The sequence below is a fragment of the Lampetra fluviatilis genome, chromosome 60, assembly GCF_964198595.1.
Source record: "Lampetra fluviatilis chromosome 60, kcLamFluv1.1, whole genome shotgun sequence".
NCBI lineage: Eukaryota > Metazoa > Chordata > Hyperoartia > Petromyzontiformes > Petromyzontidae > Lampetra > Lampetra fluviatilis.
The window spans coordinates 227,680-246,088 of record NC_136334.1 but is presented as its reverse complement, the minus strand read 5'-3'; the positions used below and the strand labels follow the sequence as shown (position 1 = coordinate 246,088).

The 18,409-nt window shown below is 51.8% G+C and overlaps 1 protein-coding gene across 4 annotated transcripts in view; it reads right to left on the bottom strand.

The window, feature by feature from the left end:
* The window catches only part of LOC144950917 (uncharacterized), a 71,799-nt gene that overhangs the window by 28,829 nt on the left and 24,561 nt on the right, over nucleotides 1–18,409 (bottom strand). For 3 of the 4 annotated variants that reach the window (XM_078881091.1, XM_078881090.1, XM_078881092.1), the window contains 3 exons: nucleotides 9,247–9,391; nucleotides 2,137–2,533; nucleotides 1,512–1,672 (listed from right to left, as the gene is read on the bottom strand). In XM_078881091.1, coding sequence (XP_078737217.1) covers nucleotides 1,512–1,672; nucleotides 2,137–2,533; nucleotides 9,247–9,391 — 703 coding nt within the window. The remainder of the gene's footprint in view (nucleotides 1–1,511; nucleotides 1,673–2,136; nucleotides 2,534–9,246; nucleotides 9,392–18,409) is intronic. The other variant, XM_078881093.1, reaches the window with a different exon arrangement.

Below are 18,409 nucleotides of genomic sequence, written 5' to 3'. Positions count from 1 at the left end.
TCGGATCAACTCAAGGGGTCGCTGCTCTTCGGTCTTCGTGCTTTGCTTGTCGTTCGCTGTAGAGTCTTAGCTGGGGATTGAGGGTCAGGCAGCATATATGCTGGCTGGCCCGTTCGTACAACTAATTCACACAAACATAGCGAACAGTCTAGGAACAGTATAGCCACAAATTATTACTTAAAGCTTTCGTGACTGCAGGAATACATAGTCTATGGGTCCTTCGGTAAAGCCACGTAGATGTAATAAAATAAAAAATCACGACGTTTCGATCGCAACACAAGCAGTCGTGTTCAGGTGATTGAAGACGATTGCTTGTGTTGCGTTCGAAACGTCGTGATATTTTTATAATTTTCCTATCTACGTGGCTTTACCGAAAGACCCATAGAATAAGTACAGGTAGTCCCCGAGTTACGATGGTCCGACTTATGATATTTTGATCTTACGATGGCGATCGCGATACGACAAAATTTCCATCAACAACCTAACATCGTTCAAGTATACAGACGACGGACAGAATCTTGGCGAGTACAGTACAATATGAAACGTTATGATACGTTCAATACATGTATGATACGTAGCTTTAGCGATTTCATTTTAAGGTTACCATGATACAATACGTTCAATGCATGTTAAAAGTTTTTTTTATAGCAGATAGGATTGTTTCCTGAAAAAACTTTCTATTAAATTGCAGTTCATATAGGTAGGCTAAGAATTTACCTTATTTTTTTTACTTCACATTTTACTGTGCAATACAGTATTGTAATTAATAAATACATACAGTATATAGTTTATACAGTACGGTACTGTAAATTGCTCTGTTTTGCTAAATTATCACCATTCTTTAAGACTCCAGGCTAGGCCATCTTCGACTTATGATATTTTCGACTTACGATGGGGTCGTCGTAACGCATCTCCATCGTAAGTAGAGGACTACCTGATAGCCACACTTAACTAAACGTGTTGCCTCCACCAAATAGTGTGTGCGCCTCTGTAATAACACACAACTACACTCAGACGTTGCAAGGTTTTTAGTTTACATAATTATTTAATTACGCTGAGGTATGCAATTTTATCTGGCCCACCAGTTTCCCTACCCCTTATATAAAGAATTTAAAATAAAGAAAATTGTACGTTTTGTCTGCTGATCCTGCTGTGGTGGAGTGGTGAGCACACTGGACATGCAATCCAGTTCGATCTCCCAGTGCGGCAGTTGAAACAATGGGGCCAGTTTCTTAAATTCCCCTGCCTCTGCTCAAGCAGCAGTACCACCAATGGATACTCGGCAGTTAGTCCATTGGCAGGTCCTGTGTGGTAGGGTAAAGTGTGGGTGACTCCCACCTCTTCAAAAACATCTAACCAACGTAGAATAGGACAAAAATACACCTTTAGAGGGTCTCTCTAGAGCCCGGAGCTCCTCCTAGCGGAGGCCCTTTCTCCGCAGATGGCACGAGCAAGCCATTACATGCGCTGAACCCTTACCGCCTTGCACCCCTGATCCTCACGATCCTGACCTTGTCAAAGGGGTCGGTGTGGACGAGCGCGTGCGAGCGTAGGTGCGGGATGTTGAGGGCCGTGAACTGCTTGTCCCACTGCACCAGCCACTGCCCGTACGTGTCCACCACCATGACCTCCAGCAGCTGCGGGCCACGCGGGGTCTCCTCTCCGTCCTCGGCTAAGGAGGCACCCGCATCAAAGCACACCCGGGGGTCAAACGCCAGGTCCACCGCTCAACGTGTAATGCTAAGATGGAATGGTTTGTGCACTCAACCCGGCATGGGTTACAAGTTAATATCAAGACTCAGGGGGCCAAGATGCAGCCAATGTTAAATAAACTTTCAATAAATGTTAACCGCTGAACAGAATGATGTTTGTATATGGCCAGTGGTGGCGCACACCTTCACCCGTCTACATTTCACTGCCATGTACTCATTTCTAAACCAACATTAAATTGGCCGCTCCATCTCCAAACCTCCAGTGCTTCCCCTAACCCTGGAAGTGGTCATCGAGTCCCAAGCGACAGTTCTTCCTTCGTCGTGAACCAGCCCACGTCTCGCCCGCTAGAGACAGTGGAAACGCGGCGGACATCCCCGTGGTGTGTGCGGGTTCCCATCTCGCTCCGCCTGCCTCGCCCCGCACCTGCCTTCTCCTCCAGGCCCAAGGAGGCCAACGCCGGCTCCACCTCTTCAGATCGCCCATCCGCAGCAGTCCCACGACTACCCCCCGCCTCCTCCATCTCCTTCACGGCCCCGGGCCCACGGCTCCTGCCGCCCGCCCTCCTGCCACCGCCGCCGCCTCGACCCTTGGCGGCGGCGCTGAGCTTCAGGCCCCCGAAGAGGCCGCTGAGCGAGTCCCAGGGCCGCGAGTCCGGGTTTCGCAGCAGCGTGAGCAGCGTGAGGGCGTGCGGGCCACTGCCCACGATCAGCACGTCCACGTCCCGCTCACTGTCGCCCATGGCCGCGTTTGCTCTCCGTCTCGGCTCCCTCTCTCGCCGTCTCGGCTCTCTCGCTCTCCGTCTCTTTCTCGGCTCCCTCTCCTAGAGGACCAACACGCGGCGGAGTCCTCGACTTGAAGCGACGCGGCTCGCCGCCATCTTGGGTGAGGGTGTTCCGCGCCCGCGCCCCCCCCCCCCGCGCCCCCCCCCGCGCCCCCCCCCCCCGCGCCCCCCCCCCCCCGCGCCCCCCCCCCCGCGCCTCTCCCCCCCCCCCGCGCCTCCCCCCTCCCCCCCCTTGACCCCCCTCCCCCCCCTTGACCCCCCTCGACCCCCCTCCTACCCCCCGCGCCCCCCCTAATCCCCCCTCCCCCGCGCCTCCCCCCCCTCCCCCCCCCCGCGTCCCCCCCCCCCCGCGCCCCCCCCCCCCCCGCGCCTCCCCCCCCCCTCCCCCCGCGCCTCCCCCCCTCCCTCTCCTCCTCCCCCCCGCGCCTCCCCCCCTTGCTCCCCCTCCTCCCCCCCCGCGCCCCTCTCCTCCCCCCCCGCGCCCCCCTCCTCTCCCCCCGCGCCCCCCTCCTCTCCCCCGCGCTCCCCCTCATCCCCCCTCCCCCGCGCCTAACCCCCCTCCCCCCCGCGTCTCCCCCCCGCGCCTCCCCCCCTCCCCCCCGCCCCCCCGCGCCTCCCCCCCGCCCCCCCGCGCCTCCCCCCCGCCCCCCCGCGCCTCCCCCCCGCCCCCCCGCGCCTCCCCCCCTCCCCCCCGCCCCCCCGCGCCTCCCCCCCGCCCCCCCGCGCCTCCCCCCCGCCCCCCCGCGCCTCCCCCCCGCCCCCCCGCGCCTCCCCCCCTTGACCCCCCTCCTCCCCCCCGCGCCTCCCCTCCTCCCCCCCGCACCGCCCCCCCGCGCCTCCCCCCCGCGCCTCCACCCCTCCCCCCCGCGCCTCCCCCCCTCCCCCCCGCGCCTCCCCCCCTCCCCCCCGCGCCTCCCCCCCTTGACCCCCTCCTCACCCCCGCGCCTCCCCTCCTCTCCCCCGCGCCTCCCCCCCGCGCCTCCCCCCTCCCCCCCGCGCCTCCCCGCCTCCCCCCCGCGCCTCCCCCCCTCCCCCCCGCGCCTCCCCCCCTCCCCCCCGCGCCTCCCCCCCTCCCTCTCCTCCTCCCCCCCGCGCCTCCCCCCCTTGCTCCCCCTCCTCCCCCCCCGCGCCCCTCTCCTCCCCCCCCGCGCCCCCCTCCTCCCCCCCGCGCTCCCCCTCATCCCCCCTCCCCCGCGCCTCCCCCCCCCGGTCGGTGTCTTTTTATGATTTAGTAAAAGCAAATCGGTTCTTAGGTTCATAATGCTTTTCCGAAGTGATGTTCACACAGAGCTGTCATTGCAGCGACACTTTATATATTGTAGTGTAGACAGATCTCCCGTTCTGTAGCCTTGGACTGCTGGGGCAAGCGCTGTCAGCGGGCAGCGCCTATGAAGGCCGGCACGGCACACAAGGGGTGGGTGGCCAGCACCATGCCCGGCCGCCTTTGTCTCCCTAGTGGCGATGTTTACACACCGCACCAGGTACTCACTTCAGACTGAGTCGACCTAGAGGAGGTCCAGATAGTCGTCACTGGTGTTGGTGGCTGTGAGTGGGGGAATAGAGCTTGGGTGCCGGGTTCGTAGCGCAGCGCGCCCATTGCTGCACTACCGCATGGGCAAAGGCGCAACCCTGCAAGTGCCTTGCTCTCACAACTGCTGACAAAAGGGCCTCCACCGGAGGAAGCACGAGACACCCTCGCTTGGTGATTGGCCTACTCTTCTACGCTGGACGGGGCCTGGGAAGAAGTGGGAGTTACCTACACTTTATCCCACCATACGCGGCCTTCCGTCCCGATTGGTAATCTATGAAAGCAAAAAGTAACATTTTTATTGGACATGCGAGGATGGGCGAGGGCCTCTCCACACTGTTGACCCCACAGGACATTAGTTGACCATACTTCACCACGCTGGTCAATGCGGTGGACTGGGAGCAGAGATATAAACCTCCGATTAGCACGGTTGATTACGTGCGGTGCGAAAGAAGTTAATGTACAATGGATACTACTTCACTGTCCTCTGCTGCCACCACGTAGACCCGCAATACAAGGCTCCGTTTGCCATAACAACGTCCGTCAACAGCACTGGCCTTTAGAGGAAAAAATAAGACTTTTCAGGCGATTGCCCTTCTTCATAGCACATAGGCTAGAAGATAGACCACCAGGCTTGATGAGAATTATATTTTAACAATGTTTTAACACTTTTTAAATTGGCATGCAAAGTTCCCTATTGGCAGATGAGTTTTAATTATGGTTCCTTTAGTCTGTATGGTGATCATCCTTCCATGGACTATCCAGGATCAACTTTGCTTAGCTGCTGACACGAACGGGCGAATGAATCCAGGTGATTTCATCATCGGCATTTTTAAAATATAATTCAGTAAATAGTAAAACACAATACGCTTTATCTTCTTGGTTCTTTCGGTAAAGTCAACGAGCCGTCTTCAGATGGAGAAGAGGTCTGTCGAGAAAGCAGAGTCTGAATGCCTTCTCGACAGACCTGTTCTCCACCTGAAGACGGCTGCTTGCGTTGTGGCCGAAACGTCGTGAGAATTATTTAATTATGTTTTATTTTTATTATTTTATTATTTTCCTTCTACGTTACTTTACCGAAAGAACCAAGAAGATGAACCCCTGCAGTCACGAAAGCTTGAAATCGAAAAATACAATACGCTTTATTTAACCAGGAATGCTTCACCGAGTCTCAAGACTCTCTTTCAGGAGGCTCCTGCGTCAATGAGGAGTTTGACCAAGTTATCTCTCCAGCATTGGTTTGACTTTTTAGGATTGAAGGGGAAACCAGAGAATCCCCCTCCCCAATCAATGGTGTGCGAGCTCCACGTGTTTTACAAAAATAAATGCACCCTCATATAACCAGGATTATATTTTAATTGATACAGGTAAAAATTAATTACAATCAGGCTCGTATAGCTGTGGAATTGTACTGCCTGTGATTTGATTCTGTAACACCAAGCTCGATATCAGTATTCCTGCATTGAAATGGCTCTTCACAACATTTAAACTTAAAACTGTAAAACTGGTTATGCCCTTCTTCCAGACAGACTCAACTCCGCTTTGTGGGTAGGCTGATTGGCAGAGATACACAGGTGAACCACTCACTGCACACGTGCGGTACTTCCACCGAAGATGGTCTAAGCAAGTTTCCCAAAGAGGGAGCGACACTCAGGCACGCGGCAAGGATCGTGCAGCCCTCGCCACGTGGCCAAATATTTTGGTGTGGTGAGCCAAACCAAAGGTCCCTACCGAGATTTAGAATACCATACGACTACACTACAGTGAAACGCAGAAGAGAAAACTATTACAATACACAGGCTACAACCACTTACAAGCACAGCCTCGGACCATGAATTTCAAATGAAACCTCATGCAGGGTTCTTAAACTGGGGACCTACGAGACAAATTCAGGTCGTGAATACTCTTGGAGTCACCCGCCGAGAGATCTTGGTCGCTGACGTATCAAGAGAATACAGAGAGCTGTGAGATGAGAGACCTGGATATGGCATAAAGAAGAGATGAAGACACCTGGATACAGGAGGTACAGATTAGTGGTCACATGTACATGTGTCACGACGCCACGATGCCACGTAACATAATAACGTCTGTTGCAGTGATGCGTGACATCACATAGCCTTCACAAAACTTGAAACTGGCAGCGCATGCAAATTTGGTTACGTGACCCGCTGTTAAATCTACTTCAAGAACCCTGACCTTGAGGAGGCCGTGATGGCGTGGAGGCCGTGATGGCGTGGAGGAGACCGTGATGGCGTGGAGAAGGCCGTGATGGCGTGGAGAAGGCGGTGATGGCGTGGAGGAGGCCGTGATGGCGTGGAGGAGGCCGTGATGGCGGGGAGGAGGCCGTGATGGCGGGGAGGATGCCGTGATACACTCACTCATCATACGCCGACTCGCACATCATACACTCACTCACACTACCACTGACTCACTCATCATACGCTGACTCACAACATCATACACTCACTCACACTACCACTGCCTCACTCACACATCATACAATGGGAGTGTCATGCTGCCAGCTGTGGCTGCAAGTTTGGTCGTACATGTTATGTATATCGTTTATTGTTACATTTGAATCACAGTTCCTATGATTACTGTTGTTACATTGTCTTTATAGCTATATTTTGGTGATTTCGAAAACATATGGTTAAGCCATGTTTCTTGCGGAAGTGCGGAGTTGGCCTGATAAATTAAATCTAAATTGTCTTATGGTTCATCTTCTTGGTTCTTTCGGTAAAGTCAAGAAGATGAATCCCTGCAGTCACGAAAGCTTTAAATCGAAATGTCTTATGGTTGTTATTGTTTGACTTGCATCATACTGGGATTTTTGCACACAGCGTTGTAATACGGTGTATTTTTTTCTGGAGGATTTCCTGGTTTATCCAGGATGTTTCTGTTGCGCGTCGTCGCTTTAAGATGTTCTCTGTTCATATTTTGTTTGTTGCGGTTGCACCCGACTCAAGAGCCGCATGGCTCACAGGGCTATACCTAATAAATTAAACTTGAAAAACACGTCAACAGACACCAACATTACAACTATTAACAGGTAGTGGGTTCTGCTCACTCCTCATCAGCTTAATGGTCACAACTCCACCAGAGGCATATTATTTGTTTCACTGATGATTGTAATTGTATATTTTTTTTATTGTCTTGAGCGAGGCCAAAAGCAATGTCAAACGTTCAGGCTGATCCAGCCCTGCATAAAAGCAGGTTAATTCAGGCCATATTTTTTTGGGAGCTGAAATAACTTAAAACTAAACAAAAAAATGTTGCGTTTCAAAATTTCTTGATATATTATCTTCGAATCACTTATACTATTACCGTCGTCACCAGCCTTGATCAATCTACTGTTGAATGAAGATCTCCCCAAACTATTGCCATCTTTCCCGGCCTACTTTGTTTTTCTGTCATCTGTGTCAAAGGTCAGCGTCTCCCTGTGCAAACAAAATTAGGGCGGCACTCATTTCGATTGACAACCCTGAGCCATTCATGATTAATCCCACATTCCCATGGCAGGGGCTAATCTCTCTATAGAAGAACCTACTGTTAATTTCCCACAAACTATAGAGACCACATGCGGATTCACTCTGCAATTGGAATTTGGACTCGCTACATCCCAACTGTGAGTTGAGCTTTCTTAACTGCTGTACCACATGGCTGGACTGCGGTTGGTGTAAGTGATTATGATGGTGTTGTGTTTTGGGCCTATATTCCAAGATTTGACGCCGAAGAATTCTGCCACTTCGATTTGATGGCAGGAGATCACTTGAGACCTTTACAATTTAACCAATGGCCCTTTTTACATGAAATAATATGAATCGATTTAAAACAAGTTTTTTTTTAAAAATAAAACCTTAAAATAGTGATATCAATCATAATAATAATACCCTTTAGGAAGCATGTTCAAGAGGACCCTCTGAAGGAATATTTGGCCAATTCCATTTGTTTGGCCTGTGAGCAGACACTAATGTTCTCATAATCATGAGTTAATTTGGTATTTGCGCTGTTCTAATAACACAAGGCAATCAGCAAGCATTAGGCAAGTGCAGTGTTTAACGACTTTACTTGCATTTTACACGGATGGACACTGGCAGACACAGAAAGGTGGGGCATGGTGGATTTTCCAGGACTGCAGTTTGGGAAACCCTGGTTCAGCCTAATCAGCTGAACTGAATTGATTTCAACTTCATGCAAAAAGGACTTAATGATAATGGGGCGCCATATGCCGGAAGGCAGCACGACGATGACCCAACATCGGCCGGGTCGGTGCTCAGATAGACGTAGCCGTTGCCTCTGCTTGCGCCGCTGCTAGCGTTCGCCGGGCCGTCCCCTTTTTGTCTCCTCCCCCACACACGGCAGCGCCATTGGGCACGGCAGAGACAGGCCCAGCAGGATCGCCAACTAAGGGCTGCGTCAACACAATTGCACAATCAGCACTGTCAGCAGAGTCGTTGCAATACAACCACCAGAGCCAAGCACCGGTCAAAAGTACAATTCCTTTGCCACAGCAATCGAGTTTATTTCCACGGGTCCTCGCCATTATGTCAAATGCAAGACCCGTGTTTAAATGCAACTGTGGCTGTGGCATTTGAGATGCGGTTGCATCTGGATGCTGTTTAATTCCAAACTGTATTGTACACCATTAAAGTAAATTAACAAACTACAGCCCTTTATCAATTCGCTGCTGCTGGTTTAAGGCCTCCCAACTATCGGTCGTGAGGTTTGACCATACTTCACCACACTGGTCGATGCGGGTTGGTGAAAACCAGAGCCAGGACCAGTTCAAACTGTCACCGAGTTCATAGCACAATGTCTAACCAGCTTTGTTAATTATTAAAATGTACTGGGCAGATCGTTCAAGGAATGGCATGTCACTCACACATGGCATGATTCAGTCATAAATATAACTTGGACTACCATGCGAGAAACGTTGTTCTGAAACAGGGTAGATGTGAAAGTGCTGTCCCCCCACACCGTTGAATTAAGATCACTTGAAGGGATTTCAGAGGTAGCTCTGGCATGCCAAGTTCTACACAACCCACTACAGAGGTATCATGTCAGCACCACGTCCCAATACGTAGAATCCATTTGGAAATCTCACCAAGCAGTACACCCCAGTGCACTGGCCCTGGAAGAAATTTTTCACAGAGGACCTCTCCCAAAAATTCCTTCCAGGTTTATATTTGTAGTGGGCCGCGTGAAACTGGGGTGCGTTACTCACTGTGGCAGCTTCGCAGTTGTAGAGCTCTCCGAACTTGCGGAAGACGTGGTGGAGGGGCAACCCCACCACATTGAGGAAGTCTCCGTGGATACTCTCCACGAACATCCCGCCCAGCGCCTGGATTCCATATCCGCCCGCCTTGTCCCTTGACAAGAAAAAACACGCATATCCATCACGTACAGGAATCATCCACTACAAATTATTGCAATTACGGAACATATTTCCTTATAAGTGTACCGTTTCGAATATGCGTTTTTTTTTTACTCGTAACGTACGCAATAAAAGCGGACTATTTTTCGATGCAATACCAACTGTTTTCAATTAGCGAGTACCACTGAAAATCCCTCTGCCACGTGGAGGACAATCCATCCATGTGGCAGAGTAAAGTTGGAGCTGGCAATGTCAAGAAGTCGGACATCATAGGGTTGCTCGAGTTCCACGGCGAGGATCTGTCAAATGAGGATCTGAAACGACCTCATTTCCTCCCCTGACATCATGATATTCTGAAGCAGAAGATTCATGCTGGATACAGCCACATTTGCCAATGTGATTTGTAAATTTTACTCTTAACAATGTATCGATAGTTAAATGTTTATGTACAATTTCATTGAGGGATTGTGTTGTCTTGGTGTGGTCAAGGACTGTTTTTGCTATTGTTTTACTGCCTTTACCAAGCTTTGGAATTGATGTACTGATGCAATTTGCTATGGTGGTGTGATGTTATGTTCCTCTCCTTGTATACAGGTCGAGAGTCCAATCCTGACCCTGACGCCTGCTCTCCCCATGGTCGCGTGGATTTTTTCTCCGGGTCCTCCGGTTTTTATAAATATGCATATAGATTATTTTGCTGCTATAAATTTCCACATGATAAACCACTTCGTTGAGCTATTACTTGTGGCCAGGTCGCTTTTGAAAGAGAAGCCAATAGCTCTGGGCTTTACCTGGTAAAATAAAAGTTTAGTTTTATTTGTATATTTTTTCAAAGTGAGTTGTTTACCTTTCCTACACTCCTTCTGTGTTTTTGTCTTATTTGTTGTAACATTCTGACCTGCCCTTACTGGACGTCTGTGTAAAAGAGCTTTATAGCTCATCGGATTCCTCCTGTATAAATATTTTGAATTATTTTTATGCAGTTGGGACAAGTACGAGCTGAGGAAGAGGACAATAAAACGACATCACCACCACCAAAAATATTAACTTTAAAAAGATTATCAGGAGGCTTTTATTTATTTATTTGGAAGCAGCAATAGACACCTTCAGAGAGGATGATCCAGAGAACGCAGCTCTAGAGTTAACAGGACATTGACCAGTAGCTTTCACTGCTAAAAGGAGCTGTGCCAACAGCAGAACAAACATTCTGTCCCAGCTGTCTTTGGATGGATTTGTAAACGTTCTGCAATCGAGCCAGAAGGGCCAGAGGAGAGCACAGAAGAGAGGCAGCTACCGTTGGTGAACAATCCTGTAGCTCCAGCTTAATCGTCAGATGAAGAGGCAGCTGATCCCACCCCTTAGTTTGCATAACTCCAGCATTGCTCACCCCAAGAGGCCTCAATTAGCAAGCTCTTCAACCATCTCGATTTGTATTTATTAAAATCACATGCATTTTTGTACACCGACATTTATTCACGTTTTTTTCCCACAGAAATTTCAGATAGGAACATAACCACTGATTTTAACATGATGTATATGGGAAAATCAGTGTAATTTAGAATCGGAACACAACAATGCACTACTAAAATTCCGATAAGGCGCCGTCCATAAATGACGTCATGCACCTGGGGGGGGGGGGGGTCAGACATTCGTGACGATGTGACGAGGGGGGGTTTGAGAAATGTGACGTCACATCAAAATGTGCAACTTTAAATATAGACAACACGTTCTACTTAATTAAATAGACTTTTTAATAAATGTTTTCTCCTACAACATCAGGGTGCAGCGGCACATTAAATATGCACTACAATGACAATAGTTTAAAGCGATTTGAAGCATGTTTTATTTTTGGGGGGGGGGGCAGCGTTTTGTGACGTCATATTTGTGGGGGGGTCTGACTTTTGTGACGCCGTGTGACGAAGCGGGGGTGGGGTCAAAAATCGTGTGACGTCATTTATGGACGACCCCTAAGGTCAGTGTCATGAAATGTGTTAAGGTTTAACACAAAGGGAAGCATTGTTACACTCATAATTAAGAAATATTGTAGATTTACATGCAACGCTGTAAAAAAAATACTGCTAGCTTGTCGGACAACAAGCTAGTCACCACAATTATACACACAGACACGGGGCACGCGCGCACACAGACACACACACACAAAGACGCACACAATGATCTCCCGTGTAGCCTTAACAGGCTGTTGAGGCAAGCTGTTTGCGAGCAGCGCTGATGAAGGCCGGCACAGCACATGAGGGGGTGAATGGCCAACGCCATGCCTGGCCGCCTTTGTCTCCCCAGTGATGATGTTTACGCACCACACCAGGTACTGGTGCTGGCCATGAGCAAGAATTGAACTCGGGTCGCCGCTTTCGTAGCGCAGCACGCTAACCGCTACACTACCGCTTCGCACACAATCACACTTTCACACACGCGTAAACACTCCCAGTGCGAGGCCGACTCATTACACCTCATGGAGGATCGCTCCTCTGAACAAAATAGTTCCGAAGTTCAGTTTGGAATTGCGAGTTCGCGTTTCAAGTCAATGTTATATTTTTTATATTTCATGGAAGCTGGTTTGTAAGTACAGACGTTCATAAATGAAGCGTTCGTAAGTCGAGGACTGTCTGTAACATTTCCCAGGTACACATCCCTTATGTATAGCAGAGAATCCTGTACATATATATAATTCAGCTCAAGCATCTTCTTGGTTTTTTCGGTAAAGTCACGTAGAAGGGAAGTAATAAAATAATAAAAATAAAACATAATAAAATGAAACAATTATGTTTTATTTTTATTATTTTATTACTTCCCTTCTACGTGACTTTACCGAAAAAACCAAGAAGATGAATCCCTGCAGTCACGAAAGCTTTAAATCGAAATTCAGCTCAAGCATTCCTGAAATCTCGGGACTTGTATATGGCCACCCCTCCTCTCTGAATCCATCCTCGCTGCTCCCTGTAAAGACAGCTTGCTCCTTCCTTCTCTCTCCCCCCTCTCTTCCGATTCATATCATCACCACCATCACATCGTCAGTGACAACTTGGCCCAGTCATTCCTTCTCCCCTCCTCCTCTTCCTGCCTCGTGCTCCTTTGTCTGTCTTGGGGACTTCCATCCTGACGTCCGTTCCTCTTGCTTTCTCTGTAAATTATATCGACTCTACTCCCCTTCCCGTGGTGTGCCGTGGGTAAATTTTTTTAATGGATTCTAAAATGCTATCCATGACGAGTTACAACGCAAGATGACATCACACATGATGACATAGTCACACTGGCCAGCAAGGCGAATACATTTCGTGCTGTTTTCTATCTCCAAAGTTTGGCAACGCTTTGATAAGTTTGACCAGATTTCTACAACAAATTTGCTTGACAAAAGGTTTAAAGTAAAAAAAATCATGCTCGCAATACATGCCGCATTACATTGTTTAAGAACTGATTATTCACAATTTGTACAAATGAAGTACCGTTGATGACTCTTGGACACCGTTGGTGAGGCACACGTATTTATTCCGTACAAGTAGTCACAACTGTGGACATACAATACTAGAGGGGGTATCGGCCCCCTCACCCGGCTAGCTGGGAATACACTGCTAGCTATCTCTGACCTACCTCCTAGTCCTCCACTAACGGGCTAGGGGAGGCTGTCTGGCCCGACACTGGTAAGTCGGGCTACGGTACCCGGAGTCCCAGAGCACTAGCTCTGGTTCTCGGGACCACGCCGCTGGCTCGGTCCTGCGCGGCCCTGACAAGGGCGGCGTCCCAGGGGAGTCCAGGGCTCTAGCTAGACGATCTTCGGTCTTCACTGGTTTAGCTTTAACATTCTGCCCCGAGCCCTCTGACACATCCCCCTTTATACTCCACCCCCGCTGAGGGGTGGGGCCCCGGGCTGCCTGGTGCGGACGTCGTTGAGAGCACCCCCCCCGTGCACTCACGTAGCCCCGCCCACTGTGTTTGTTTCCCATAAGCTGCCATGCATAACGGCTCTCTCTCTAACACCCCTACATCACCCCCCCCGCATAGCTTGCAGCCGTCCCGGCTGCCAACATACAAAAAAAACGACAATAAAAGCGCATTTACCCCCTGACCGCGCGTGTGCCTCACTATTTTTCAACATAACGCGAAGAGAACAACAAGAACCAGAAAACCCAGAAGGGAAAACAACCCGACGCACCCCCCCCGAATAAATACGAATTCCGTAAAAGCAACGTATATACAAATCGCAAGGAACCCCCAACACACACACAACACAACACAATGTGCCAGGAGCACACCACCGACGCAGCGCACAGTAACCATACACGTGAAAATAAAAAATAAAATTCTTCTTTTTGTGCATCACAAGAGTCTGCGCATTCTTGCGCGCGTCCTTGCCGCAGGCCCGTCACACGGGGCAACCCCGGATGGCGGACCATCCGGTGGCAGCTGTCCATTTCGAAGTGAGTCTGCGCTTGATGTTGCGAGACCCTCGGCATCCCCCGTAGGGGTTGTTGGGCGGGAGCCCGTCATTCCTGGTGCACCTGGGGGCGGGACAGCCGGCAACACGTCAGGCGAGAGCAGCAGAGACGGACCCTTTGAGTCGGCCGACCCCCCACATGTTTGGCCACGCGTGTGTGGAGTGGGGCCTCGCACCGCAACGAAGGGTTTCAGCCTAGAGGGGTGCACAAACCACCGGCGCTTCCCCCATTTGATGCGAACGCACTGAGGCCGCAAAACCTCGACCACCTCGACGGGGCCCCGCCACGGCCGCACCAGTTTTGAGGAGGTCGCGAGTGGTACCTGGGGACAGTGCAGCCATGCCCTGTCCCCCGGCTTCCACTGTAGCACGTGCGCGCGACCCAGTCTGAGGCGCTCATTCGCTTTCTGACGCCTGTTGGAATTTAGCATGGCAGCATCCCGTGCCTCAGTCAATTTCGCAAGGTTAAATTTAACATGGTGGGCCAATTTAGTTTTTCCCAGCGGCGCGGGGATCTGCAGCTGTGCCCGAACAGGTGGGTCAGGTTCGCGGCCAGACATGAGGAAGAAGGGTGAAAATCCCGTCGCAGCATGGGGGGCCAATCTGTATGCTGCCAGGACCCCTTGAATTTGCAAGTCCCAATCGGTCTGTGAGTCCGAAACCTGCTGCGACAACATAGACGTGATGGTTCGATGCAGACGCTCGACCATCCCGTCAGTTTGCGGGTGATAGGGAGAGGTACAAATTTTTTTCGTTCCCAGGAGCTCACAGACCTGTTGGAGGAGTTTGCCGGAAAAATGTTTTCCCTGGTCGGTCAGCAGCCGCTCCGGAGCACCTTTGTCCATGACGTAACCTTGGACAAAGGCCTCCACGATGGCTGCTGCCGACTGGTTGGCCAGGGGCCAGGCCATACGCCAGCGCGTAAAGTATTCCACCCCGGTCAACAAATATCTATTGCCCCTAGGGGTGGCGGGAAATGGCCCCAGAATATCCAGCGCGACAAGTTCGTTCACTCTGGAGACTCTGATAGACTGCAAAGGCGGGTTTGACTCCCGTGCTGGTGGTTTTCGCTGCGCACACCGAGGGCATGATGCCAACAGATCTGCGACATCCCTCGTCATGCCTGGCCAAAAAAAATCAAGCTGGAGCAAGGCGAGGGTCTTTTGGGTACCCAGGTGGAGGAGGCGCTCATGAGCAGCCCACACCACCCTACCCCGTAACCCAGAAGGGACCACCAGCCGGTGTCGATGGGATTTCCCGTCCCAATGCATCAGCAACCCCGCGTGCATTTCCCATGCGTCGGCATCACCCGTCCCCCGCCCCGCCTCCCCGGCGCGACGACGCGACGCGAGGAGGGAGGTATCCTCCATCTGGAGGCGCCCCCATTCATTAACAGGCAAACCCAGCAGGGAATCTTTTCCCTGTTGTGCGATAGAATTTGGAAGCAATGTTTCGTCGGCGGCGGCGGCCGCCAGGACCGGAACCGGCATGTCCCCTGCTGGCTTGCAATGTCCCGACCCCAGGAGGCATGCACATTCGGAGGTGGTTGGCATGCGCGACAGAGCGTCCGCGTTGGTGTGGCGAACGCCCTTACGGTAGGTGGTTTCGAAATCAAAATCCTGGAGGATCTCCAACCATCGGGACAATTGTCCCGATGGCTGTTGAACTCGCAGGGCGTACTGCAGTGCCGCATGATCTGTGCGGACGGTGAAATGCCGACCGTACAGATATGGGCGATACTGTTGGATGAAATAGACAATTGCCAACAGTTCCCTACGGGTGACACAATATCTTTGCTCCGCTGGAGACAACACCCGACTGCCGTACGCAACCACCCGTTCCACGCCGTCAACCACCTGGGAAAGCACGCCCCCAATACCCGTGTTGCTCGCATCGGTGTCGAGCAAAAATGGTTCCGAAAAATCGGGGTAAATCAAGGGAGGAGCTTTTACCAGGGCGTCCCGAAGGGAGCAGAAAGCAGCCTCCTCCTCCTGACCCCAGTGGAACCGAACCCCTTTTGATGTTAAAGCGTGTCGGGGTTTGGCAATCGTCGCAAAATCAGCGACGAACCGTCGGTAATACGACGCGAAGCCAATGAAACTCCTGACCTCTCCCACCGAGGTGGGAGTCGGCCAGGAGCTGACACACTGCGTTTTGGCGGGATCGGTAGCAATACCTGAGCGCCCCACGATGTGCCCCAAATAACACACCGAATCGCGTAACAAATGACATTTTTGGGGTTTGAATTTCAAATTAGCAGCCCGCATCTTTAGGAAAACCGCCCGCAACCTCTGGAGATGTTCGTCAAAAGTTTTACTAAAGACGTCATCCAAATAAATCAGGCACGACTCCCATTGCAATCCAGCCAAAACCAATTCCATCAAACGCTGGAAAGTTGCCGGCGCTGAGTGTAAGCCCATCGGCAACCGGTTGAATTGGAATAGGCCGTGCGGTGTACGGAAAGCAGTTTTAGGCTTTGAATCATCGTCCAGAGGAAGCTGCCAGAATCCCGAAAGTAAATCCAGTGTGGAGAAGAATCGCGCTCCCGCCAAGGCGTCCAGCGATTCGTCCATCCGTGGGAGCGGGTATGCGTCGGCAACCGAAATTTTGTTAAGGCGCCGAAAATCAACGCAAAACCGCAACGAGCCGTCCTGCTTTTTAACCAGGACAATCGGCGCTCCCCAAGGGCTGGTGGAAGGAGAAATGATGTCGGTGGCTAACATGTCATCAATAGCCGATTTGACATGGTCCTTTTCGGCGGGACTTAACCGAAACGGATTCTGGCGTATTGGCGCGCTGTCACCCGTGTCAATATGGTGACGCAGCAGATGAGTGCAACCCAAATCGTATTTGTCCCGACTGAAAACGTCGGAAAATTCCCGCAGTAGCGTTCTAAGCTGTTGGCGCTCTGAATTTGACAGGTCCGTCGATCCCGCACAAAGCGCATCGAGCCACCCTCCATCGCTGTCCGAATGTGGGTGCGGCCGGGGAGCAGTGCCGACGTGATTCGCAACAGGTTCCTCGCAGGGCACCGGCGTCGCGTGAGCAAGCACCGTCCCTTGAGGAACTACCACTGTCTACGACCCCACATTGAGGACCGCGATGAAAGGGTCCCCGTCCCCTCTTACGACGGTCTGGGCCGGAATCAAATGAGGTCCACTAACCCCGGCCCTAGATGGTCCCAGCAGAATTCCCTGGTCCCCGTAACTCGGCTGCGCTTCGGCGCGAACGGCAGATGGTATCGCCTGTCGCAGCCGTGATGACGCTCCCTCCGCTGGCGGTGACGCGGCAGCCCCAGCGAGAGCGATGTTGGACCCGAGGTTCAGGCCGGCCACGCCCTCAGCAGCTGCTGCGGCGATGGCGGGAGATTCAAAGTTTGAATCCGTTGAGATGGCGGGAAGGCGCATCGGACGTCGGTTCTCCTCGCCCCGTGGTGGTCCACCAGCCCCCAGCCGCGTGATGTGTTCGAGTGTGGCGGCAGCGGCGTAAAGCAGCTCCGCCAGCCTCGCGTGAGCCAGCCTCAGCCCTTCTGATGGCGGCTCCTCTTCATCCTGATGCCCCGGTAAGAATGCGTCCGGCCCCGGCTACACGATGTCTTGTTGAGCCGTCTCGGGCTCGACAATTTCAGCGGTGTCCTCCACCTGCGGTACTCCGGCTCGAGCTGTCTGGCGCGTGTCCATGTTCGTAGTTGTTCTGACACCAGATGAAGTACCGTTGATGACTCTTGGACACCGTTGGTGAGGCACACGTATTTATTCCGTACAAGTAGTCACAACTGTGGACATACAATACTAGAGGGGGTATCGGCCCCCTCACCCGGCTAGCTGGGAATACACTGCTAGCTATCTCTGACCTACCTCCTAGTCCTCCACTAACGGGCTAGGGGAGGCTGTCTGGCCCGACACTGGTAAGTCGGGCTACGGTACCCGGAGTCCCAGAGCACTAGCTCTGGTTCTCGGGACCACGCCGCTGGCTCGGTCCTGCGCGGCCCTGACAAGGGCGGCGTCCCAGGGGAGTCCAGGGCTCTAGCTAGACGATCTTCGGTCTTCACTGGTTTAGCTTTAACATTCTGCCCCGAGCCCTTTGACACATCCCCCTTTATACTTCACCCCCGCTGAGGGGTGGGGCCCCGGGCTGCCTGGTGCGGACGTCGTTGAGAGCACCCCCCCCCGTGCACTCACGTAGCCCCGCCCACTGTGTTTGTTTCCCATAAGCTGCCATGCATAACGGTTCTCTCTCTAACACCCCTACACAAATAATATAGCAGTGGTAAAATCGTAATACATGACACCATGTCATGAGATGGAGAATCCACGTGGGGATCTGACTCAGCACTGCACTCCTGTGATAGAACAACCCTTTTGCAGGGTGCCCAGGGTGCCGAATGGTGCGTGCATAGCAAAAACGTAACGAATTATGTACCCAATAATTTTAAAACTATAACTTATAAATAGGAAAATAACCCAGCAAACACATGTTGGGCCCACATCATGTGGTTGAAACGGTTGGACAAACGTTATATGTTTACTGGGAAGCTGAAACAAATGAGACAACATAAGAGTC